Source organism: Pogona vitticeps, chromosome 3 (genome assembly GCF_051106095.1).
Source record: "Pogona vitticeps strain Pit_001003342236 chromosome 3, PviZW2.1, whole genome shotgun sequence".
Classification (NCBI taxonomy): Eukaryota; Metazoa; Chordata; class Lepidosauria; order Squamata; family Agamidae; genus Pogona; species Pogona vitticeps.
The window spans coordinates 172,020,774-172,048,108 of NC_135785.1; the positions used below are offsets into that span (position 1 = coordinate 172,020,774).

The 27,335-nt window shown below is 39.7% G+C and overlaps 2 protein-coding genes across 2 annotated transcripts; both read right to left on the bottom strand.

The window, feature by feature from the left end:
* Positions 1-29: 29 nt before the first annotated feature.
* LOC110085442 (acetylserotonin O-methyltransferase-like) lies at positions 30-12,048 on the bottom strand. The gene is made up of 8 exons (XM_072994502.2): positions 7,001-12,048; positions 6,127-6,301; positions 5,558-5,687; positions 4,001-4,069; positions 3,169-3,287; positions 2,681-2,821; positions 2,143-2,265; positions 30-355 (listed from the first exon to the last, which is right to left on the bottom strand). The coding sequence occupies exons 1-8, from the start codon at positions 7,070-7,072 to the stop codon at positions 144-146; spliced, it is 1,041 nt and encodes a 346-aa protein (XP_072850603.2). The 5' UTR covers positions 7,073-12,048; the 3' UTR covers positions 30-143.
* Positions 12,049-12,130: 82 nt separating this feature from the next.
* LOC110085416 (acetylserotonin O-methyltransferase) lies at positions 12,131-20,514 on the bottom strand. Its single transcript, XM_072994501.2, has 8 exons — positions 20,399-20,514; positions 19,538-19,712; positions 19,271-19,400; positions 18,042-18,110; positions 17,094-17,212; positions 14,683-14,823; positions 14,149-14,271; positions 12,131-12,411 (listed from the first exon to the last, which is right to left on the bottom strand). The coding sequence occupies exons 1-8, from the start codon at positions 20,468-20,470 to the stop codon at positions 12,200-12,202; spliced, it is 1,041 nt and encodes a 346-aa protein (XP_072850602.2). The 5' UTR covers positions 20,471-20,514; the 3' UTR covers positions 12,131-12,199.
* Between the last annotated feature and the right edge of the window lie 6,821 nt (positions 20,515-27,335).

Consider the following 27,335-nt stretch of genomic DNA (forward strand, 5'->3'; position numbering starts at 1 on the left):
GGAGAACGCTAGAGTACCAAAAATGATATCATGACATTTTTCCTCTTTGGAAATAAACTAATATCTAGAAAAATGCATTTGGTTATGGACACAGGTTTTATTATTTTAGCTTATTTTACGCACTAAAGAATGAAGCAAGGACACTACTGTTTTCTTCCTAGAACAATGCTGTAGCAGCTTCCTTTCTTGTGCTGAATCTCCTTGAAGCCAGCGGCAGTGAAGAGCGCCTTGTATTCAGATGGGGTCCGGTCTTTTCCCTCCGTGAGAACCAGCATCAGCATGGAGTGTAGGTGGGCTTCAAAAGGTCCACATCTGTCCTCATTGAGAAGCATTTCAATGACTAGCACCCCACCACCTGTTTCAAAATATACATTTCACTGATTTAATCCAGATGAAACAGCCTTGCTTATTTCTACAGTATTTTGAAGAGTGCAACTTGATTGTTCCAAAAAAGTGGGGATTAGATGACCAAATAAAAGGGAGTGTAGTTTAACCCAGTTGACACCGACATGCAACGAGGATCCCCCATGCTGGTAAAATGGTATAGAGTGATAATTATGGATCAGATCTCCCACTATTTCGTTGCTTGTAGATATTCACTCCTCTGCCTTTACTTGATTTTTATGTCATTGGAGATGTGCTGTCTGTGAACCAGAATAGAACTACACAATTTACACAACTAGGGCTGCTCTAATTCCCACACTCGAGAATTTTGAGCATACAAGCACATAATACACCCTGAACTTTACACTAGCATTTGACAGACAGACTGACCGATATCTTTATTTTTCTACCATTCAAAGAGCTAGCCCTTTATTTACGGAAGGAAAGAGAGAGAGGAATTACGTTGCTGAACATGAACATCTGGCAACGCTACTGAATATTTACAAATTTTTATTACAGTTGAGTGACCAGCTCAACTTTAATGAATATGATGTTCCATGGGAGAAAAGTACACTGATTTTTTTTAAAAAAAAAATTGAATGGGACAAAATCAATACAGGAACACCCTTCATACTCTTGTTTGCATATAGACACAATCTTAATATAGATGAAAGCTACAATGTCCCATTCTTGTATGCACTGCTTTTGATTTCTGCTTCATTCGGAACATGGCTCAGATATGAGCAACTGTTGAAAGAATTTTGAGTGGTACTGAGTAATCACAGGAAGTCCATACTCATCAAACATTGGGAGAAAAAAACTTCCAAAAGAGTACAAAATTATAGTCACAGTCATTATTTACATGGTTCTCAGCAGCATTCCTAGAGAGGATTGCCTAGTACTCTCCTCTCCTTTGGTTTCTCCATGATATGTGAGGAATGATCTGTCTGAAGAAGAATTATTCCTAGTAGAGACAGGCAGAAGCCGCGTTGAGGAGGCAGGAGAGGGTAGCGTGCTTCGCCCAGGGAATGGGCAAGTGCAGAAGAGGCGGAAGAGGAGAGCGCACGGGACCAGCAGAACGCTTTTCTGGGCTCTGCACCAAGGTGGGCCGAACTGTGGTTTGTGTCCATCTATAATTCCTACTCATGAATAAACTCTCCATGCAAATAAGACCCCCAGTTTTTAAGCTTTCCCGCTTGCCAGTACAGCATAGATGTAAGCAAAACCGTTCCTCTTCAGACACATTTCATTCCAGATAGAATATGCCACGAGGGAGAAGGGAAGGCATAGGAACTCCTCTGTAAATGTGTTGCCAAGAACCAGGCAAGTAAGGCCTGAATAGGGCTTTGGACTACCTATGTTCTCAAATACCGTGTCTGAAAAGACTTTTCCCCTGGATTTCTTCCATGTTTGACTTCTATTATACCTCTGTTCACCTTACAGACTTCAGAAAGACATTAGAAAAACCAAGGAGGCCTTCAAGAGTCCCGTGCATGATTATCATAGAAGTTCGTGCGTTGCGTGGAAAGTCCCCAAGTTCAATACCAGATCCCTCCAGGAAAGCTCATGAAAGACTCAGATCTGAAACCCTGCCAGTTACAATGGATGAAATGGTCTGAGAAGGACCTTAATGATTATTATTGTGCTGAGTCGAGATACCTGAGGCTACTGTGAGCTAATGGAAAAGCAGTTCACAGAGGCATCAAGGCAAAGCACAACGCTTTCAAGGCTATTTTGGTGCAGTGGAAATAGACATACCAGGCCTGCAGGCTTGGTGCAGTTTGGTTAGCAGCTGCACACACTTTTCATCCTCCCAGTCATGCAGAATCCGAGCCAAAATGTACAGGTCAGCTTCAGGAACCGGGTCTTTAAAAAAGTCCCCTGTAATGAAACAGGCACAGCACAGTTGAGTTAAGTACTTTGTTTTAGGGCCAACCATGCTGCTGATAACAGGGGTGGACACTTAACATGATGTATCCATTTTCCCACTATGTAGGGACATGCCGTAGCAATCAGGCTTTCAGATTAAGTTTGGGTTTGCCTTCCAAACAAACCATACAAAATGCAAGGTAGGAGAGAGAAATCGCATTATGGCTTTTCACCATTTGGATGAGCCATTCTGCAAAATGCTGTGCTGAACATATGGTCTGTTTTGGCCCTTCAAAGAAGAATAATTTGGTCTACCTTTTGGAAATCACACATCACAATGAAGTAGGGGACTGCTGTCATTCCGGCTGAGGCAAACATTACCTACAGTTTAAACAAAGATAAGATCTCAGAAGAAACCATATTTTACCTTCCTGGAATGTAATCTGGCCTTTGTCTGAGGACATAGGTTGCTTCTTTGCTCTTTCCACTACTTTAGGAAGGTCAAAAATAGTCACCATAGAATTTGGATATAAGGAGACGCATTCCTTAGCCAAGGTGCCACTACCCCCTTAAAGAAAGAACAGAATGTAAAAATTTTACAAAATTGTTATGATGTTGTGCATTTCGTGTTTTTTTTTTTCAAAACACCCTTTTGTAAAACTTCAGAGTAGAAAACCGAATCAATGACTATCTAGCTGTTTCACAGACATTAAAGAGCAATAATAAAGGGAAACTCCTGAGCAATGATTGGCCAACTCAGTCTGGGTTTTTAATGCGATGCAGCTTTTACAACAAAAGATTCACAAGGAAGTAGGGTAAAAGGGGAGGGTGGTTATCCTACACCCCCCAACCACTATAATAATATGATTTCAAGTTATCTGCAAAGGAAGGCAGCTGAGAATTTATGCTACTTACCTCCCAGATCATAAATGAGTGGGAATTGAGAAAGATTAAATGCAGACATCACTTCTCTACCATACAAATTCCAGGCATCATTCATGGCATCAGAGAATCTTTGCAACTCTTCCTCTGATCTAAGAATTGAAAAGAACAAGGCAGATAACATTCCTACAATCTGATGTACAGCTAATTCCTGCAACCTGCGGACTATATATAGAGACTCAGTATAGGGATGAAAAAGAATAGCACTGGATAAAATAGTTTGAAGAATCCACATAGAAACATGCTGTAATCAATGGAGAAAATGTATACATTACCTAATGTGTAAATAAGTGCTCGGTTTAGGAAAAATGCACCAAAATGTATATGAATTTTGATATGGGAAGAAAAAACTATCAAAATTCAATATAAACAAGGATGAGGAAAATGAAATGAAATCAGGACTGGGACATTTTCAGCCATCAAGTCTGTGTTTAAGGTCCACTTACCAATCACAAAACAAAGCACACTACATGCAAAGCAGGGAAACAAGGACAGAAACGTGCTATGAGAAACGAATTTCTTTCACCTCTTCTAAAAAAATGGTAAACCTGTGTCTGATCTGGAGTTTGGAACGAGGTGTCTTGGTAAGTGTTATTCAACCACCTTATGGCAAGGGTGGGGCACGAGCCATATATGTAAAATTATACGAAAATGGATCTCTCTGTTGAAGCAAGTGGCAATATTTGTGTAGATCTTTGAGCATGTGCAGATTTCTGAGTTATAGGGCATAGAATAGCTTAATTGTGATGTGATTCCACATTTAGACCATTCTCTCAAAAACAATATAAAAAATTGCTCTTTTTACCTGTACAAAGCCGCAAAACAACTGTTTGGTAACATGCCATGTGTTTTCTTAAATAGTCCTTTTCCTTCCCTGAAAGAGATGATTTGCATTAATAAAAGGAAAAATAGACAGCCTATATATCAAATACAATATCACACACTTCTCCCACCTCCAACAGCACTTTTTAGAACCACCAACTGAAGTTTAATACAACAGTTTTGAAATCAGATATCATAATGCACAGTGGTATTTAAATGTATGAAAGATTCCCCCTAACCCTAACCCCATCCTTTCAGTCGACCATGCAAAGCCCATTCAGAATAACATACTGCAGAGTTGCAGAAATATCGGTTGCCCTGCTTTCCAACTCCTTAGGTAGGGTGGATGAAACAGAATTGAAATTTTTTGTTTGGAACACATAAGTTTTGTGATGTGTCTATCGTGCTGTATTCCGTTCATATCAATGGGTATATCATAGCCACAGCAAGAGTAGAAGGTTAAGATCCATCTCACCTGAGAAGTAATGTTTAAAAACCCTTTACCCTTAAGAGGGACTCATTTAACGGTATTGGGAGGTTGCCCTTAACGTCTGAGTCAACAAATTGCATAAAAATAATTTTAGATAAGCAGCAAATGTTGTAAGAAAAGTAGTAGTATTTGTGTTCTGGAGCAACTAACGTGTTATAACACTTACACTTTAAGGTAAAGGTAAAGGTAAAGGTTGGCCTTGACAATTTTTGTCCAGTCGTGTCCGACTCTAGGGGGCGGCGCTCATCCCACTCTTCAAGCCATAGAGCCAGCGTTTTGTGCGAAGACAATCTTTCCGTGGTCACATGGCCAGTGTGATTTAGACACGGAACGCTGTTTACCTTCCCACCGAGGTGGTCCCTATTTATCTACTCGCATTTGCATGCTTTCGAACCGCTAGGTTGGCGGGAGCTGGGACAGGCGACGGGTGCTCATTCCGTTGCGTGGATTCGATCTTACAACTGCCGGATCTTCTGACCCTGCAGCACAGGCGTCTGCGGTTTAGCCCACAGCGCCACCATGTCCCTTACCTTTAAGTTGTACTTAATTTGCATATAATATAAATATCCAGAAAATTAATTTATCAAAATTAAAAAAAAAACATTTAAGAAAAAGCCCTGAATGATAAAATGGCAGCCACCAGAAAGATTTCCATGAAAAGCAGTGTCCTGAATAATCCATACCTGCAGACATTATGCCGTTCTGTTAGTGGCTCATTTTATATTATTTTTCTTGATCCAAGAAAAGAAACTAAAAACCACCAGGAAATGGAGCCAAGCAGTGCTTTGGTGATTTTGATGCACTGTAGATGTTCTGCAAAAACTAAGCCAACTAAATGTGGCTATTCCATGCACAACATTTAGAAGCCCACCTGAGTCAATGGCCAAATACTTACTTAGCTTCCTTGGAGTCTGTGGGTCTCCACAATTTGGGACTAGCAATTGGAACTCAGCCCTAGTAGGGAAACCTCCCTAGCTCACTCAGGAATATACCTCTGGTCACTGACATGGTCCTGTGTGGCTTGTTCTGTGTTTGTATTAACCTGCTCACCTCACAATGTCAGTCAAGAACTGCAGACCTGGATAGGTGACTTCCGAGTAGAACTTCAGGTAATGATACTGAGTCTTTGGGCTTGATTTAGCAAGATAGAGATTAGCAAGGTTTGTGTTACCATAAAGGCCTGAAAATAAAAGGAAAGGAGAGAAGATGCTATAAAACCTTGGGAAAAGTTTGATCATAGATTGTTGACAAGCTGAAAACACAAATTTTCTCCAACAAACAAAGCAAAAAAAAAAAAAAGCAAAGTGTGCTGTTTATATACTGTCCCATAGCGCTTCAAGCACTCTCTGGGCGGTTTACAAGTTACTTATGCAGGCTACACATTCCCCCCCCCCCCCAGCGAGCTGGGTACTCATTTTACTGACCTCAGAAGGATAGAAGGCCGAGTCAACCTTGAGCCGGCTACCTGGGATTGAACCCCAGGTCGTGAGCACAGTTTTGGCTGCAGTACAGCGGTTTAACCACTGCGCCATGAGGCTCATCTTGAATCAACTTGAATCAACTCGAATTTCACCAACAAACAAGCAACTTGAACCGTTTCCGCCTCCCAGCATGCTTACCTTCACTGTCCTTCCTCTCCATCCTCAGGAGCTTTAAGCTCACACAGGCCTCCAGCAGCCTCTCCGTTCCACTGGGGCTGGTACCGAGGCGTTCAGCAATGGCCCCTGAGCTCAGGGGTTCTCCCGACTCCAAGAGCAGATCAAATACTCCCAGCTCACAGGCAGTGAACATAATCTGGGGGGAAAGTTGGAATAACGTAGGGACTAAAGTGACGGTTACTGCAATCTTTAAATTTTTATCTATTTTAAAATGTGTGTGCCCATGCAGAAGTGAATAAATGCAATGCTAGCAATGCAGACGTTTCTGAAGGAAGAAGGAAGCCAGGGAGCGTATTGTCCATTACTGTGTTTGGGGTGTCCTGGTGGGCCTTATTCAAAACAAAGCCGTTCCAATCAGGCTGTTACTGAAATCTTCAATGGAACTGCTATATGAAGTTTCAGTTCTTGACAGGATAGGACTCCTGTGATATTTTTTTTTAAAATCTGCCTACCTGTTGAATGATAACAGTGCAAATTAAAGCCCACTCTACACAAACAGTAGAATGACAAAAGTAATGGGGGTCAAAATGCTTCAGAGCCTTCGCGAAGCAACATGAATTAGTTAGTGCTTAATTCTCAAAGATTTTTCTCCGGTGCCCTTTAAAAAGCACAACATTTTTATGCGGTATTCCTGTCTGCTTCATTCTGACTTCACTTGCAGTGAGAACAAGAACTAGCCAACATTTGAACAAGAGAAATCATCTGCTAATATTTGATGAATTGTTTCCAGAAAATAGTTGTTGTTTTTTTAATTCCAGACACTCACGAACAAGTTGAAGCTTTAAAAGTCATTGCAGGCTTTAATATCTGTATGGGGATTGCCCGTGGCTCCTACCTTTGACATGAGAAAGCCATGCTGCTGCCGAAACAAGGTTCTAATAGTTTCTGTGTCTTCTGTAACACTCATTCTTCTTTGCTGCTGTCAAGATGCACTGGAGTTATTGACAGCGGAGTCTGTATTTTGCTAGAGACACTGCCCTCCCTTTGATGGTATCAGAAGGAGCACTTTGAGCCCTAGGGTGTATTTATTTGATGTTTGGTTGCCTTGTGAATACCTAGTTCTTAAAATAAATTTTTAACTAGTGTCCAATTCAGTGAATCTGACTTGCAAACAAGTCCCACCGCTGTTCAAATAATTCTCTTCTAAAACTCATAGGTGATGCAAAAAAGGACAAAGACAAAAGCAACTTCATATATTCAGGAAAATGTGGAATGGGGATCTTGAAGTACAGAGCAAGGGAAGGCAGAGAAGGTGAGCGTTCCTTTTTTATACTGTGTTGTTGTTATGGGCCACGAAGTCACCTCTGACTTAAGGGGACCCCATAAATGAGCAATCTCCAAAATCTGTCTTCAACTCAGCTCTTGTAAACTCAAACCTATGGCTTCTTTTTGGGAATAATACATCGTATATTTAATCTTCCTCTTTCCTGCTGTTTTCTACTTTCCCTAGCATTTTTGTCTTCTCCAGAGACTCTTGTGATGTGCCCACAATAGGAAATAAATAAATAAATAAATAAATAAATAAATAAATAAATAAATAAATAAATAAATTCTAGATTCATTTGGACTTTCAACTTAGAGGGATTCCGGGAATTGTGCTCCAAAAAGGGAACATTTCTGAAATCTGGAGAAAAAGAATTGGTATGCCCAAATGCCACACCCAAGGACATAAATGAATCTAAGTGAGAAAAGGAACACCTGCCATTGAAACAACTTGATAGACTGATAAATGAGGAATTTCTCCACTACGAAGGATAAACTGAGAATTGAGATATTTCTGGAGGGAAGGAAGAAACCGGACTGCCTGCCAGTGGAAGGTGGCACGAGAGAAGCAGAACTGGAAGCATGTTCTTCTGCTCAGTATACATCTTTTCTCTTCCGGCCGGGGAGGGTGGGTCCATCTTGGGTCATTCCCAAGGGCCAATTTTCTGCCCTGGAGTTCCTCCATGGGGTGCACAAACTGCCAACAAATGCTAACCCAAAGTGGAGGCAAAAGAAAGAAACGTATAGGGACTGTTTTAGTTTGTTAAACAATGCCAAAGGGGTGTGTGACCTCTCCAGAAGGCAAGTCACAGCTCAAAGGAAGTTGGGGGTGGAAGCTGCAAAAACGTCCTTCAAAACCACAACCCACCACAGGGCCTCTCTTTGCTCACCCCTGTTTTATAATCTGTATGCAGTGGCATAGCGTCAGGGGCTACAGCTTGCAAAATTCTTAGGGATGCAATTTTTTAAAAAATTATATAACAAGCAAACAAACAACACATGCAAAACATACATGCAGGGAAGTGTTTACCATACTACAATATCTAATATGTAATCTTGACTGCATAACTGTGTTACAGTACTAAAATCTTTAACCTATCTTACATTCTCTATTCATGTTTATTCCTGGGCTCAATCAAAAAACATTTTTCAGTTTTCTTTAACAGAACTTCTCAAATTCTCAGATAGTATCTCTAACAAGCTATCCCATTTTAATCCCAGATCAACCTTATAACTCTAAATATTTATGACCACATGTGTATATGTATATCGTTTTTATCTAGCTACAAAATTGTTTTACTCTGTCATTTATCCACCATCTATACAGAAGAGAGTCCGAAGTTGCTGGCAATATTTTAAACTGAATTAATCTCTTAACACCCTTTTTGCCAGTTTTGAAGTGCCATTTATAGAACGTGTTTAAAACATTTTCTCTCAAATTTAATTATTTAATCCATCTATAATTATCATTCCACATTCAAATCCAATCACATGGCTAAATTATAGCCAAGATTTTGTACCCCTTCTGTCATCACTGCGTTCACCCTTTCCTTCTCTGAATATGCCAGTGATGGCGAACCTATGGCACGCGTGCCACAGCTGGCACACAGAGCCCTTTCTTTTGGCATGTGAGCCAAAGGTCGCTACTCCCCCCGACCTCCCACCCAACCCTGCACAGCCAAACCTCATGAAGCGGCTGCAGCTGGGATTCCCCCTTCCGCCGCCACCTCCAGGTCCATCAGCATGATTCGCCCTTGAACTGCCACTTCTGGTATAAATCCACAGCTTATCCACCTGGGTCTGGGTCCATCACCCGCTGTTCCCCCTCCCCCATTTTGGGCACGTGAGCCCAAAAAGGTTCGCCAGCACTGGTCTATGCCATACTATGAGCAATTTTGCCCAAGTGGGAATCTAAATGGTAGACAAGCATATGTAATTATGAATTTTAGAAAGGTCAATGAAGAATAATAATATCAGATGCTTTTGTTTCTATGGTACAGAGATTAAATATGAGTGAATTACTATACTGATTATATAGACAAGACTAGGTATATAATGTCTTTTTACATGCAAAAGTGGGGATCTCTGAGAAATGTATTGACCTGACTTAGAGCTTTTGTGTTTGTATGTGTGGATAAGTTACCTTAAAGATGAAATTAGGAATGCTTATGATGAGTTTTGGATAGAGGGGTATGCAGGTGAAAGAATTTATAGAGACTTTATAACAAGGCTATAAGTAATCAGAAATCCCTGGTCTATACATGGAGCTACGAAATACAACAAAAATTGGAAAGTTACTTGCTGAATGTCTTAAATGGTTGATAAGTACATATAATGCTTACATTAGTTTACATATCTTGATTATAATTGTTTAGAAGGTTTTGATGACAAGTCCGAAACATGAAGACACTAAGTAATATGTGAATCATAGTTGGTTTATGCAGTTAAGAATGGCTTGAATATAGGATCAATATAGGTCTAAGTTTATATATTAGACAATGTATATATGTTAATCATTATAAAGCTAGGAAGTTACGTTTTGATCCTAATAATGGCTTAAATATGTTTATTAGGGTAATATGGTTTATGTAGTCAGAATTATATATTAGATGGATATGGCCTAAATATATTTAGTAGGGTAATAGGGTCTATGTAGTCAGATTAATATGCTAGATGGATATATGGAAATTATCTCCCCGCATATATGTTTGTGTTTGTCTTGTATGTCTGTTTGTGTTATAATAATAAAAAAGAGAAAAAAAGAAATTAAAGCAGAAAAAATATGTCTTTGTAGAAGCAGCAAGAATTGTGTAGCTAGATTGTTCATTTTTTAAAACCTTTCCATGTGGTAATCACTGAAACAAAGAAAAAGCTAATTGCCTTGGAGAGAGAGAACAAAGGAGACAACAACAGTTGTTGGAACCAGCAGAGCCTCCCGACAACGCTCCAAGGGCTCTTTTTATTGACTTAGCATGATTACACAGTATGTTATGAGAGAAACAGATAGGATAGTGGTTACCTAATCCTTAACTAGGATGGGCTAAAATAACTCTTTGATCTTATGCTCTAACTCTAAGCGAAATGGCAGAAGTAGGGGCTACCCCACCCCCTGGCTGCTGCCGCATCCTGCCAGGAGTGTATGCATAAGAACCAGGCCACTCTGGGCGGCTAACAACAATATAAACAGCAATATTAAAACACGATAAAAATTAAAATAATACATAGCAACAAGATAAATTAAGACAGATGGCAATGGAAGTGGTAAAAGGGTGGTGAAAAAGATGGCAAAAAGGATGGTAAAAGGTTGATCGTTGCAACAAGGTCATCCAAACTAGCCAAGTCACACTGGATGTTGACATGGCAAACATAGAAACTCTCCTCACAGAGCTGACAAAACTCTGAAACAACTGAAGATGCATTTGGAATGAAGTCAAATTGGTTACGTCAAACCTAAATATAGAAAGAAACCTCTTCCGTAGATGTGATGGAGTTGGGTGCAAGAGGGTAAGGGCACATGACTAAGAAGAAACGAATGACAAGAGATGGTACTCCAGAAAAGGGCTGCTTCGGGGAGTGTGTGTTTTACATTTTGGTAGACAATGTTATAGCAGGATTAACTGTCCACTTCAATGCTTCTAGTCAGCTGGCAGAAGAATTTGGTTTCTGGTGGAAATATCTCCCCATGTCTGAAAGGGAAAGACAGAAACACTTTATCAGAGCAATATCCGTCTGACCTTAATTTTGATAATTTGGAGGGGGGAAATCCAACATTTATGCTAGAGTACAGACTTGGTTACCTGTTTCCAAATGTTTGTGTGAGTTTAAGAATATTTGTAACAATTCCAGCAACAGTAGCTTCTGGAGTGTGGTCATTTAGCAAACATAAGCTAATTAAGAATTATTTAAGGTCTACCATGTCTCAGGAATGTCTTGTGGATTCGTCCAGCCTAAGTATTGAATCAAACATCACTGAAACACTTAATTTGCATTCAATTTTTTTGCACAAAACAATGCCAGGTAATAATAAGTTTTTCTACACTTTTTTTACTAATACTTATGTCTTCTGATAATCTGATCTGCATTGCAATATAGAACTATGTTTCAGCATGAATTCTTTTGCTTTATCTGTATTGTAACATGAAAAAGAATGTTCAAATTAAATGTGCTTTCTCATCTCTGATCCTCTTATTTTATTTATATTCAGATGGATCACAGAGGGATAAATTCTGAGGGAGTATAAGATCATTAGACCTTAAATGCAGAAAATAGAGAAGGGAGTGGCCCCAAAAGAAACTTCGTACCCCCTAATAAAATTCCTCTCAGAGGCCCTGAACCGAAATAAAGATTTTACAGCAGGTTATCTGAAACCTGTCATTCTTGTTTGTTATGGGGTAGAAAGGCTTGCACAAGACAACCTTGTAGACATCCAGAACTCAGAATCATGTGGGGAGGCTCCGTGTATACAGGAATGTCTCAGTATCAGATTTGTACCCCTCAGATAAGGAAAACAGTAGTTGTGCAATGGGTGGGGGAAGCACCCTCCCCCTCATATGTTTAGTTTACTTGTACATAAAATGCCTAAAGGCACCATCAAGCCGTCTGGAATCAAGCAAAACCACTTTGAAGGAGAACGCTAGAGTACCCAAAATGACATCATGACATTTTTCCTCTTTGGAAATAAACTGATATCTAGAAAAATGCATTTGGTTACAGATACAAGTTTTATTATTTTAGCTTATTTTATGCACTGAACAAGAATGAAGCAGGGACACTACTGTTTTCTTCCTAGAATGATGCCGTAGCGGCTTCCTTTCTTGTGCTGAACATCCTTGAAGCCAGCGGTAGTGATGAGCGCCTTGTATTCAGATGGAGTCCGTTCTTTTCCCTCCGTGAGGACCAGCATCAGCAAGGAGTGTAGGTGGACTTCAAAAGGTCCACATCTGTCCTCATTGAGAAGCATTTCAATGACTAGCACTCCACCGCCTGTTTCAAAATATACATTTCACTGATTTAATCCAGAGGAAATAGTATTTCTGCAGTATTCTGAAGAGTGCAACTTGATTGTTCCAAAAAATCAGGGATTAGATGACCAAATAAAAGGGAGTGTAGTTTAACCCAGTTGACACCGACATACAACGAGGATCCCTCATGCTGGTAAAATAGTATAGAGTGATAATTATGGATCAGATCTTCCAATATTTTGATGCTTAATAATTTTCACTCCTCTGCCTTTACTTGCTTTTTATGTCATTGGAGATGTGCTGCCTGTGAACCAGAATGGAACTACACATTTTACACATTTAGGGCTGCTATAATTCCCACACTCAAGAATTTTGGGCATACAGGTACATTATACACCCTGAACTTTACACCCGCATATGACAGACGGACAGACCGATATCTTTATCTTTCTACCATTGAAAGAGATAGCCCTTTCTTTATGGAAGGAAAGAGAGAGAGGAATTACTTTGCTGAATGTGAGCTTCTGGCAACGTTACCGAATATTTTCAGTTTATTTTTACGGTTGAGTGACCAGCTCAACTTTACTGAATATGATCTTCTGTGGGAGAAAAGTACACTGTGGTTTTTTTTTAATGTGAATGGGAAAAAATCAAGACAGGAACACCCTTCATACTCTTGTTTCAATGCAGACACAATCTTAATATAGATGAAAGCTACAGCTTCCCATTTTTGTATGCACTGCTTTTGATTTCTCCTTCATTTGGAACAGGGCTCATATATGAGGAACTGTTGAAAGAATTTTGAGTGGTATTGAGTAATTTATTTATTTATTTATTTATTTATTTATTTATTTATTTATTTATTTATTTGATTTTTACCCCGCCGCTCTAGACCATGTCTACTCGGGGCGGCTTACAAAATAAAACAGAACAGTATAAAAGTATATAAAATCATAAAATTACAACTACAATTTCAATTTAAAACAATTAATTTAAAGAGAGGATTACCAAGATGGAACAGCAAAGAAAAGAAAAAAGAGAAAGACTTAACTGACTGGAGTGAAGGCCTTCTTGAATAACCAAGTTTTTAACTGGCTTTTAAAAACACCCAGCGAGGGTGCCAGGAAGGACAAATTCATCAAACATTGGGAGAAAAAAACTTCAGCAGCACTCCTAGAGAGGATTTCCTAGCCACTCTCCTCTCCTTTGGTTTCTCCATGATATGTGAGGAATGATCTGTCTGAAGAAGAATTATTCCTACCAGAGACAGGCAGAAGCTGCGTTGAGGAGACAGGAGAGGGTAGCGTGCTTCGCCCAGGGAATGGGCAAGTGCAGAGGAGGCGGGAGAGGACAGCACATGGGACCAGCAATTGTGTGGGCACTGCACCAGGGTGGGCCGAACTGTGGTTTGTGCCCATCTATAATTCCTACTCATGAATAAACTCTCCCTGCAAACAAGACCCCATGTTTTTCAGGTTTTCTGCTTGCCAGTACAGCATAGATGTAGGCAGAACCCTTCCTCTTCAGACACATTGTATTCCAGATAGAATATGCCAAGAGGGAGAAGGGAAGGCATAGGAACTCCTCTGTAAATGTGTTGCCAAAAATCAGGCAAGTAAGGCCTGAATAGGGCTTTGGACTACCTATGTTCTCAAATACCACGTCTGAAATGCCCTTTCCCCTGGATTTCTTCCATGTTTGACTTCTATTATATCTCTGTTCACCTTACAGACTTTTAGTGCGGTGGAAAAAGACATACCAGGCCTGCAGGCTTGGTGCAGTTTGGTTAGCAGCTGCAAACACTTTTCATCCTCCCAGTCATGCAGAATCCGAGCCAAAATGTACAGGTCAGCTTCAGGAACCGGGTCTTTAAAAAAGTCCCCTGTAATGAAACAGGCACAGCACAGTTGAGTTAAGCACTTTGTTTTAGGGCCAACCATGCTGCTAATAACAGGGGTGGACACTTAACATGATTTATCCATTTTCCCACTACGTAGGGACATGCCTTAGCAATCAGGCTTGCAGATTAAGCCTAGGTTTGCCTTCCAATAACAAACAAACAAAAAAACCAAACCATACTAAATGCAAAGTAGGAGAGAGGAATCACATTCTGCAAAATGTTGTGCTGAACATGTGGTCTATATTGCCCCTTCAAAGAAGAAGAATCTGGTCTACTTTTTAGAAATCATACATCACAATGAGGTAGGTATTGTTGCCTGCTGTCCGTCCAGCTAAGGCAAACATTACCTGCAGTTTAAACTTAGACAAGATCTCAGAAGAAATCGTATTTTACCTTCCTTGAATGTAATCCGCCTTTTGTCTGAGGACATAGGTTGCTTCTTTGCTCTTTCCACTACTTTAGGAAGGTCAAAAACGGTCACCATCGAATTTGGATATAAGGAAATACATTCCTTAGCCAAGGCACCACTACCCCCTTAAAGAAAGAACACAATGTAAACATTTTACAAAATTGTTACAATGTTGTGCATTTCAAGCTTTTTTCAAAACACCCTTTTGTAAAACTTCAGGGTAGAAAACCGAATCAATGGCTATCTAGCTGTTTCACAGACATTACAGTGCAAAAAGAGACATATCCTGCTCCATTGGTTCCAAGAGATTCATAGAGTATTTGACAGTAAAGTAGTACCACAACTTCACAGGGAGCAGAAAAACAAGGCTGAACAAGAGCAATACAAAGAGGAACCTGGTGGAACAATAATTTCGGAGGAGAGGGAATATATTATAGACTGTAGGCATGGAAGATTATGATAGGTAGGAAAAGGATTACAATTTCATGACCTAAATCTCCAATTTTTAAATGGCTAGATTAACCATCATATCCACACAGGTAATATACAGAAATACATCAATTAATGTGTATTTCTCTGGATCATTCTCCTGCCTGTCTGCACTTTCTCTGCTGTACAAAAGATCATTCTTTTTAAGATTATCCAACCTAGCAATGTTTTGCCCTTTGTATCCTGCTTACCTTTTTCCTTATTAAAATTCCAGATCACAGACTATTCTGACTTTTTTCTGCCAAAGAACACAATTAAGCAGGGGAAATGCAAGTTGCATAGCTAGGGAACTGATGTGCTTTTACAATCACATATCTTGGCCCTTGTGGGAACACAGCTTTCCGGTCACGAGATCAGCATAATGGGCCTTAATTTGAATTCATCTGTGCCCATTCTGATGTACATTTTGGTTAATTTGCCAATGTAGTTAGTCAAACCCCACCCGCACTCCAATTAACTGCAAAATCACCTGAACTGGTCAGGGAAATTCACCTGGTTATCCTACAAATTCCACGGTGATCTGTCCACTACAGTTCTTGAAGCAATATGAATATCCAGAAGCACAGCACATCAACAAATTCAATTCTCCTTGAAGTGAGGCAGCCTGGTGACTCAGAGCACCGTGCAATATTTCATTTGTTTAGAAATGCAGAGACTTGGCATAGCGTTAAGCTACAGCATCACACGTTCCAACAGACACACAAAGGCCATACTTATCACATCCTCAGGGAGAAGTTTTTATTATTCTGATCCTTTCAGATTCATTGTCGGTCTGTACTCAGTCTGTCTTCCTTCTTCAAACTGCAGAGCAAGATTCTGTGGGGTAGCAATGGCAGAGCGCTCCCTTGTAGTCTCCTGAGCTCATGGGTTGATTCGTTTTGGCATGGGGGTGGTTTAGTGTCTAGCATGGAAAGGTGTTATGGTCCCAACCGAAGGGACAGTGGCCCAGGGGATAGCTGTAGAGGCGCTGTGTTTTATTCTCAATGTGTTTTACAATCAGTGCACTGTTGATTGCCTGTTGTGCACTTTTTAATTGCATTGTGTGTGTTTTGACCATGCAGTGTGTTTTAAGGATTGGCTATATACTTTTGAACTGCATTTTGTGTATTTTGGCCACATGCTATCTTTTGTGAATTGTTTGTATATTTTTGAACTGTATTTTGTTTGTTTTAGCCATGGAAATGTTTTGTGGCCTGGTCACCTGACTGTGACAAATAAATTATATTCTACTTCAAACTGCAGGGTTTTTTTTAAACATGCATACAGTTTGATGACATTATTCCTAATCCCAGAAGGGACAGATAGGGAAAGGGAACACATTATCTTGTCCAGAAAGGCTTCCACATCTACAACCACCTATATTGGTACTTCCTTGACTTGTGGCCATCTAAGAGCAACGGCACCAACCACCACCATAATAAAGTGCTATTAAGTCAATCCTGACTTATGTCAGTAATTTCCAGGGCTTTTGAGGTCTAGCGTATTCAGAGGTGGTTTATCAGTTCCTTCCTCTAGGGGTTTAATCAGCCCTGCTACTGTGTTCCTTGCCCAAGGGTACCCAGGCTGGCTCTTCTGGGATACACAAGGGGGAATCCAACGCCCAATAGTGCCTCTGGTACACAACTCACCAAGTATTCCAGCCAGCTCATTTATTAAGAGTGATCAACATTTTCCTGAACAAAAAGGGTAACTGCTGATAATATTTAACTAATAAAGGGAAACTCCTGAGCGATGATTGGCCAACTCAGTCTGGGTTTTTAATGCGATGCAGATTTTGCATACAAAAGATTCACAAGGAAGTAGGGTAAAAGGGGAGGTTGATCATCCTACAAACCCCCCAACTTATACAATAATACGATTTCAAGTTATCTGCAATGGAAGGCAGCTGAGAATTTATGCTACATACCTCCCAAATCATAAATGAGTGAAAATTGAGAAAGATTAAATGCAGACATCACTTCTCTACCATACAAATTCCAGGCATCATCCATGGTATCAGAAAATCTTTGCATCTCTTCCTCTGATCTAAGAATTGAAAAGGACAATGGCAGATAACATTCCTACATTCTGATGTACAATTAATTCTTGCAATTTGCAGACTATAAATAGAGACTCAGGACAGAGATGAAAAAGAACTACACTAGATAAATCAGTCTTGAAATAAGTACTTTTGCACCTCTCAAGAGTGAAAATATTCACATTAGGAATGCAGATAGCCAAAATATATGTATTTGAAGAATCCACATAGAAACATGCTGTAATCAATGGAGAAAAAGTATACATTACGTGATGTGTAAATAAGTGCTCAGTTTGGGGGAAATGCACCAGAATGTACATGAATTTTGCTATGAGTAGGGAAAAAAACTATCAAAATTCAGTATAAAGCAAGGATGTGAAGAATGAAATGAAATCAGGCCTGGGAAATTTTCAGCCACCAAGTCTGTGTTTAAATTCCACTTACCAATCACAAACAAAGGACACTACATGCAGTACAAGGAAACGAGGACAGAAACATGCTATGAGAAACAAATTTCTTTCACCTCTTCTAAAAATATGCCAAACCTGTTGTCTGTTCTGGAGTTTGGAACGAGCTGTCTTGGCTAGTGTTATTCAACCACCTTATGGTAAAGGTGGGGCACCAGCCACATATGTAAAATTATATGAACATGGATCTCTGTTGAAGCAAGTGGCAATATTTGTGTAGATCTTTTGAGTATGTAGGGATTTCTGAGTTATAGACAGCTGCACTAACACAGCATGTAAAGAAGGACAAGGGCAAAGACTAGCTTAATTGTGATATGATTCCACATTTAGACCATTCTCTTAAAAACAATACCATTTTTTCTCTTTTTACCTGTAAAAAGCCTCAAAAAAACTGTTTGGTAACATGCCATGTGTTTTCGAAAATAGTCCTTCCCCTTCCCTGAAAGAGATGATTTGCATTAATATAAAGAAAAATAGACAGCCTATATACCAAATGTCACACACTTCTCCCACCTCCAACAGCACTATTTAGAACCACCAACTGAAGTTGAATACAACAGTTTTGAAATCAGATTTCATAATGCACAGTGGTATTTAAATGTATGAAAGATTCCCCCCTAACCCTAACCCCATCCACTTCAACTGAAACATATAGTTTTTGGCCTCAAACCTCTTCCATCATTCCCATGCAAAGCCCATCCAGAAAAACATACTGCAGAGTTGTAGAAAAATCAGTTGCCCTGCTTTCCTCCTACTTAAGTAGATTAGATGAAATAGAATTGAAAAGTTTTGTTTGGAGCAAATAAGTTTTGCGATCTGTCTATCGTGCTGTATTCCGTTCATATCAATGTGTATACCACAGCAACGGCAGGAGTAGAAGGTTAAGATCCGTCTCAACTGAGAAGTAATGTTTAAAAACCCTTTACCCTTAAGATGGCCTTCTTTAAAGGTATTGTGAATAAATCAATTGCACAAAAAATTATTTTAGATAAGCAGCAAATGTTGTGAGAAAAGTAGTAGTATCTGTGTTGGGGAGCAACTAACTTGTGCTATAACACTTACACTTTACTTTTTATTTAATTTACATGTAACATAAATACCCAGAAAATAAATTTAGCAAAATAAAAAAATTACATTTAGGAAAAACCCCTGAATGATAAAATGGCAGCCACCAGAAAGATTTCCATGAAAAGCAGTGCCCTGAACAATCCATACCTGCAGACATTATGCCATTCTGTTACTGGTTCATTTGATATTATATTTCTAGATCCAAAAAAAGAAACTAAAAACCACCAAGAATTAGAGCCAAGCAGTGCTTTGGTGATTTTGATGCACTGTAGATGTTCTGCAAAAACTATGCCAACTAAATGTGGCTATTCCATGCACAACATTGAGAACCCATTGAGTCAATGGCCATACTTAACTTCCAAGTACTGTACTTACTTAGCTTCCTTGGAATCTGTAGCTCTCCACAATTTGAGACTAGCAATTGGAACTCAACCCTAGTGTGGAAACCTCCCTAGCTCACTCAGGGATATGGCTCTGGACACATAACATGGTCCTGTGTTGCTTGTTCAGTGTTTGCATTAACATGCTCACCTCACAATGTCAGTCAAGAACTGCAGACCTGGATAGATGACTTCAGAATAGTACTTCAGGTAATGATACTGAGACTTTGGGCTTGATTTAGCAAGACAGAGATTAGCAAGGTTTGTGTTACCATAAAAGCCTGAAAATAAAAGGAAAGGAGAGAAGATGCTATAAAACCTCAGGAAAGGTTTGATCATAGATTGTTGACAAGCTGAAAACAGAAATTTCGCCAACAAACAAGCAACTTGAATCGTTTCCTTCTCCCAGCATGCTTACCTTCGCTGTCCTTCCTCTCCATCCTCAGGAGCTTTAAGCTCACACAGGCCTCCAGCAGCCTCTCCGTTCCACTGGGGCTGGTGCCGAGGCGTTCAGCAATGGCCCCTGAGCTCAGGGGTTCTCCCGACTCCAAGAGCAGATCAAATACTCCCAGCTCACAGGCAGTGAACATAATCTTGGGGGGAAGTTGGAATAACGTAGGGACAAAAGTGACGGTTACTGCAATCTTTAAATATTTATCTATTTTAAAATGTGTGTGCCCATGCAGAAGTGAATAAATACAATACTAGAAATGCAGACGTTTCTGAAGGAAGAAGGAAGCCAGGGAACACTACTGTGTTTGGGGTGTCCTGGTGGGCCTTATTCAAAACAAAGCAGTTCCAATCAGGCTCTTACTGAAATCTTCAATAGAACTGCTATATGAAGTTTCAGTTCTTGACAGGATAGGACTCCTGTGATATTTTTTTAAAAAAACCTGCCTACCTATTGAATGATAACAGAGCAAATTTAAGCCCACTCTACACAAACAGTAGAATGACAAAAGTAATGGGGGTGGAAATGCTTCAGAGCCTTCGCGAAGCAACATGAATTACTTGATGTTTAGTTCTAAATATTTTTATCCAGTGCCTTTTAAAAGCACAACATTTTAATGCGGTGTTCCTGTCTGCTTCATTCTGACTTCACTTGCAGTGAGAACAAGAACTAGCCAACATTTGAAGAAGAGCAATCATCTGCTAATATTTAATGAATTGTGTCCAGAAAATAATTGTTTTTTAAATTCCAGACACTCATGAAAAAGTTGAAGCTTTAAAAGTCATTGCAGGCTTTAATATCTGTATGGGGATTGCCCATGGCTCCTACCTTTGACATGAGAAAGCCATGTTGCTGCCGAAATAAGGTTCTAATAGTTTCTGTGTCTTCTGTAACACTCATTCTTCTTTGCTGCTCTCAAGATTCACTGGGGTTATTGACAGCGGTCCTCCGTATTTTGCTAGGGACAATGCCCTCCCTTTGATGGTATCAGAAGGAGCACTTTGAACCCTAGGGTGTATTTATTTGATGCTTGGCTTCCTTGCAAATGCTTAGTCCTTAAAATAAAGTGTTAACTCTTTGGTGTCCAAGTCAGCAGATCTGACTTGCAAAAAAGTTTGACCATTGTTCAAATAATTCTCTTCTAAAACTAAAAGGAGGTGTAAAAAAATACAAACACCAAAATAACTATATTTTCAGGAAAACATACAATAGGGACGTTGAACTACAGAAGGAAGACAGATAGAGTGACCATTCCTTATTTGGACTATAGGCTAGAGCGATTCGAAGGGTTGTAGTCCAAAAGAGGGAACGTTTCTGAACTGTAGAGAAAAAGAACTGGTATGTTCAAATGCTATGACCAAGGACATAAGTGATAAAAGAAACACTTGCCATTGACACAACTTGATAGAGTGATAAACAAGGAATTTCTCTGCTATGAAAGAGAAGCTGAGAATTAAGGTATTTCTGGAGGGAAGGAAGGAACCGGACTGCCTGCACGAGATAAGCAGAACTGAAAGCATGTTCTGCTCAGTATACATCTTTTCTCTTCCAGCTGATAAGGGTGGGGGCAGCTTAGGTCATTCCCAGGGGTCAGTTTTCTGCCATGGCGCTCCTCCATGGGGTGCATAAACTGCCAAAAATGGCAAAAGCCAGGAGAAGGCAAAATAATGAGATTTGCTTTTCCAGTTTTGAAAAACGGCTGAAGCTTCCAAAGGTGACTTCAGAGTCACATCTGACCTCAGGGCTTAGCTTTACCCATTCCTGTTTTATAACCTGGTAGCTTCCAAATACGCTCAGAGATTCTTAAACTAGAAATTGTGGAGGATGACCCCTTCCCAGTAAAAATTAACTGGAAAGCCTTTAGCCTCATGATTAATACTAATTACATTCTGAAAAGAGTATAAAATAGTATATATTCTATAGTGTCAATGAAAATAACATGCAAATGTATTGTATCCTCAGTGTATAAAAGCCTTGGTGATACAAGGAACTGAGCTGAGCTTGGTCTGGGAGGAAGCACCTTGGGATGAGAGGCCTCCTGACCTTAAACTCGTAGGCTTTTCATTGGTTAAAAATTATAAACTCTAACCAAGTTTGATGTGATAAATGATGCAGCAATACACCATAAATATAAAGTGCACGTGCAGAGATATCTAATGGAGAGATATTTTATTGAAAGGGAATGAAAGATACAGATGCTCTGGGCGGGTCCAAGAGATAACATGGACATAGTTATTTATTCCAACTGGCTAAAAGCTTGTCGAGAAGATAATATTCAGTGTTAACATGCTTAGGGCTAAGAAACACTTTTATTTTGTATATTTTTACTTTTAAAGTTTAAAAATCTTTTCATGCCTTTCCTTGAAAGTTATAAGGCTTTTGCTCAATACAATTTTATTCTCAAGAACTCTGAAGTGTCCTAGAGATGTATTCTCTGACTTTATGGGCTATGAGCTCCTATGTTTTAATGCTTTTGTATTTTGATTCATACCTGGCTTACATTCTGTCCATTATCAGAGAGAGGCAAGGATGCATTTTAAGGAAGCCTGCAGTATTTTAAGCCTACAATCTTTGCATAGCTGTATAAAATTTGGATTTAAGCATATGCAGCTACAATTTTTCATCACAACTGTAAGACAGTCTTTGAATTTTTTGGCATTAAGTAGGGAGTCTAGAAATGATGTAAATAAATAGAAATTGTATAGAATTAACAAGTTCTGGAGTTGTGTGGAATTATTGCAAAACTTAAGATCCTAAAATCAGATACCCTGATGAGCTGAAAGAGCTTATTCTTGATTACCTGATTTTAATCTGGGATTAACCCTTTACTGAGATAATGTCAACTATGATGAATCATAGGATCTGTTCTTGTTGCCTGGGAGGTCTATAAATCTTTGTAGGACTCCTGGAGGAGTCAGTTATCCTAATCAGGTTCTGACATCATCAGCAGAAACCACTAGTTGCAAGGTATATCCTTATGTCCATAGGTCTATCTCATGCACCATCATCTTGCTTTCTAACTTGTTACTTGTCATGAAGTCAAAACTAGCTTATAGTGACCCTAATAGGGCTTCCGCTTCCAAAGTAGGTGAGATTTTTTTTAAAAGAGTGGCTTTACCAGTTCTACACCCCCATGAAGTTCCATGGCTGAGGAGGGATTTCAAACCCAGGCCTCCTGAATTTTAGTCCATCATTTTCTCCACTACACCACACTGGGTATCAGCTTGCTAAGTACTCATTATCAAATCCACACATTTCCAAGGTGGTGCTATGAGACAGTAAGAAAACTGCAACTGCATTTCAATTTTACTTAATTTATTAAAATCCCACCTCCATTTTCTTTCTTCTGGACCTTGAACTTTCCACACTGAAACATATGTGTGCAGTTCATGCAATGTGCCCATTGTATGCACATATTTGTGCATATTACCTACCGTGTTTCTCCAAAAATAAGACAGGGTCTTATATTAATTTTTCCTCCAAAAATGCATTAGGGTTTATTTTCAGGAGATTTTTTTTCCATATATAACAAACTATGTTTATTCAAATAGAGTCATATCATCTTCTTCTGGTTGCTGCACAATGGTGGAGAGCGGGGTTTCACTTAACTGGGGCTTATTTTTGGTGTAGGGCTTATATTATGAGCATCCTGAAATCTCATACTAGGGCTTATTTTCAGGTTAGGTCTTATTTTGGGGGAAACAGGGTAATCTGTGAATTTTAGCCATTTGCATTTTAGAATATGCACAATTTTGACAAACATTTAATTTTTCCATTTCCACGCCTTTTGCCCCATTTTCAAGCTTAATTTCAAATGTACCATTTTGTCTGGTAACAATGGTTTGAATGTGGTAACCACTTTCATGGTTCTGCATATCACAGTAACATATCCCTCCCCTCACAGCTTCAGTGAAACCTGGAAAGGCTGATTCAGAAAGCCACTTCATCCAATAGTACTGGGACTTGGGGTTTGATTTAGCAAGAAAGAGACTGGCAAAGTTTGTTTTCTCATAAGGACCTTAAAATAAAGAGAAAGTATTAGTGATGTATAATCATGGAAGAAGTAATTGTTAATATTCATTGTTCAATGAACCTTCTGCTTCAACCCAGCAATTCTTTGGAAAAAGTTCAAAGTCTTATTTTATGATCTGAGCTCAAAAGCATGCTTTTGTTAACATACTGCATTTTGGTTTCTAAGGAAAACTCCTGGGTTGGGGGCTTTACTAGCTGTATGTGAATCCCTGAAACATTTCCCATATGTGCATATTTTTTCCTGCTCAGTAGCAGGAACAGTAGCTCATACCTATCACATTTATTCAGGTGCAAGTATAACAGAATTCCATAGAGCAGTAGTTCCAAACTTTAGGTAACCCAGAAGTTCTTGGACTGCAAATCCCAGAAACCCTGGCCAGTGCAGCTGGTGGTGAAGACTTATGGGAATTGCAGTCCAAGAGCACCTGAGTTACCCAAGGCTGGGAACCATTGCTGTAGAGCTGTCTCCCAGCTTAAAGGGTAAAGGATTACTGCCATCTAATGCAATTCCAATCACATTTATGTAGAAGCACCATGTTTATACTCCCTAATAACTGTATCCTATTTGGAAGGGAGTTTTTCTCTCTCTCATTCTTTCTTTTCATTAATAAAATTGAATTCAAGCAGCGTTTTCCACAAAGATACCCCAAAAGAGTGGTTCTTATCCTCCAGCTACCCAGACATTTTGGACTCCAACTAACAGAATCCATCACAACTGGCCAAACTAGTTAGTGGTTCTGCAAGTTGAAATCCAGCATGTGTGGAAGATGGAAGGTTCAGAACTAGACATGAAATATTCATGTTCATTTCCCAGGAAATATCAGCACCACAGATGCCTGGTGAAATGGGGCCCTCCTCTCCAGAAGCAGCCAGTCCACTTACTGCTTGCCATGCAGCACGCACAGCCAGCATCATTCATGGAAATAGCCTGACTGGCACTTCCCCACCTTCCTGCACAGCCAACCACTCAGCAGCTGAGCAGGGAGATTTATCATCCCAACCCCTCACTGGAGTGGTCAGCACTGGCAGGTGGGGAAATACCAGTGGGGCTACTTCCACAATTGGTGCAACATGAACAACACCGGCCATGTGCACTGTGCAGTGAGCAGTAAGTGGGGCAGCTGGTTCTGAGGGGAGGGTCACCCCTGGGAGACAAATACAAATACAGTATTCCATATGTATTCAGAACCACTGCTCTAAAATATTGTAGGGTTCAAAGCTAAAAGACAAGGTGTTTGGGACAGGTGACAGATATGAAAGGCTACTGTTTCTGAACTGCCTGGTCTTCTGATATACAGTTATATAATGATATAGTCTCATTGTAAAACAAATCAGCAGACGAAACTGACAAGACAGATGGAGATATGAATGTAATGCCGAACAAATGAAGATTAGGGTAGGTAAACTTACGATGAGACTTCTTTCCAGAATAATCACTGAAGATTGACTTAAGAAACAGCTCTTAAGCGCACTCTTAGTAGCCACGATGGCTACAAGTTTCCAGCTAATGTTAATTAAATGAGGATTTTCAAATATCCCAGCTTGGATTCTCCATCTCACATAGTTACCTTCACTGTCCTTCCTCTCCATCCTCAGGAGCTTTAAGCTTGCACAGGCTTCCAGCAGCCTCTCAGCTCCAGTACGGCATTCAGCAATAGCCCCTGAGGTCAGGGGTTCTCCTGACCCCAAGAGCAGATCTTACCTTTCCTAACACAGCTTCACAGCAGGCAGAGATTTAATTTTTTTCTTAGAGTTGATTCATTTGGGATTGGGTGACATGTGTACTTCTCCAAGAAATGTCTGAGGCTACCACTACCTAATTTCTTTAAGGAAATATTTGAAGTAACCATCATTGTGCAAAGATCATTATAAATTCTGGCTGGTTATTTGAGGAATCTGCAGTTGAAGAAACTCCCTCAAAAAGCAGACATTGCCTGTTCTCAACAAAGGTACATCTTGCTAAACAACTCTTAGGCTTTGTGGTTTCAAAATGTTGTTGAATATTAAAATGCTTTGGGGCTGACCCCTTAACTTCACACAAAGCAAAATATCACCATCACTACTGAAAATCCATTCCCCGAACCCTTGAACAAAACACCGTAATTTCACATTTGCCCAACTTTTTGACATGTTGAACCCATTCAGAGTAGGAAACAACCAAAATATGACAAAAATGTTTATTACAAAATTAAGCAGAAACAAGATGGAACACTTTAAAAATGTCAAAATATGACTTTTTGGGTGAAATAAAAACCATGTGATACTCACCAGATTAGTCAGAAACACGTTTTCCATTACATATAACTTCAAATAAAGGTTGCAAAAAATGACATGTCATAGAAATCCTCACCCTATTCATGACTGAGTCACTACATGGCTAACAAAATTCTGACTGAACACTGACTCTGACCTACATCCTGGTCTGACTAAAAAGAGCAGGGAAGGATTCTTGAGTAAAGACTGTCTTCAAACTCTGAAGCAGAGAGGGAACAATTGGTTGCTGCTGGATTGATTGACGTTCACCCCACTCTAGAAAAGGTCCCTCCCAGCCCAAGCCTCTTAAAGGCAGCATACAAAAATTGCAGATCATTCCAACAATCTCTTCCATATGTGGCTGCTTTCATCTGGATGCTCTCCTCTTTCCAGTACTAAAGTATAAAAACAATAAGAAATCATCAAACAAACAAAGTGAGTGAAGTGCTCTGCCCCCTTTTTTTTGGCCCAACCTCCTTGGGTTTTAGAAAGGGGTATCCCAAACTCCAAAACCTGAATTTTTATTGGCAGTATCATATGGGATCCCTTTATAAATGTATCTCATCACCCCTGGCCACTAAATGTAGTTCTTGGGTCCCCTTTATTCTGCAAGTTCTTAGAGACTGTTTTTCAGACAAGAAGCAACGTTTTTCTTTTTTTGCACAAATATGCATTTTGGGGTATGACCCCCCTCAAGCTTGTCTTGACATCCCCAAACTATTTAAGGAGTTTTTGGGACCCTGTGACATAACCCATTCTCAGAGGGGCAACCATTTTAGGAAGAAGTTCCCTTTGTGCAGTGTGACCCTTCTATACATTCATCTTAGTGACCTGAACCACTAGAAATAGCTTTCAAGACCTCTTTAAACTACATGTTCCTGGGACAATGGGTTCTTTGGGCGAGCAAAAGTCTTTTTTTAATCTTGCACAAGAATGCACCATCCTTATATTTCCAAACTACACAGAAAGTTTTTGAGACCCTAAGAAAATCACTTTGAGATGTGTTCCTTCTGTGCAATCCAGAGAACAGACAGCTCTGATGTATTATATCATTATTTATAATGTATATATTATACATTATTTCATGATTTTATTAAAAACAGGGATACAATCATTCAAATTAACAAAGTCACATCTAGCTATAGATTCTCTGTCTCTCACTGTCTTCAGAGGAGCCACTCAGGCCTTCTTGGGGAACTATCTGAGTGGCTATGTTTAATAGCACAAGGCAATCTGAACTTCACAGCTCTGGAGAGAGCGAAGGAGGGCCATGGGTCCCAGCCTCCGACCCTTTGGACACCTGGGATTGGTCAGGCTTTACTATAGCCATACTATATATCAGATTTTTTTTTAAAGGGTCTGTGGTAAGTGGCCCTTAAGACTTGGAGCCTAAGATTGCAATTATAAACATGGTTTCCTAAGAGTAACTCCCAGAGTGGAGCTCATATAGAAGATCATACTGCATACTTAGATTCATATA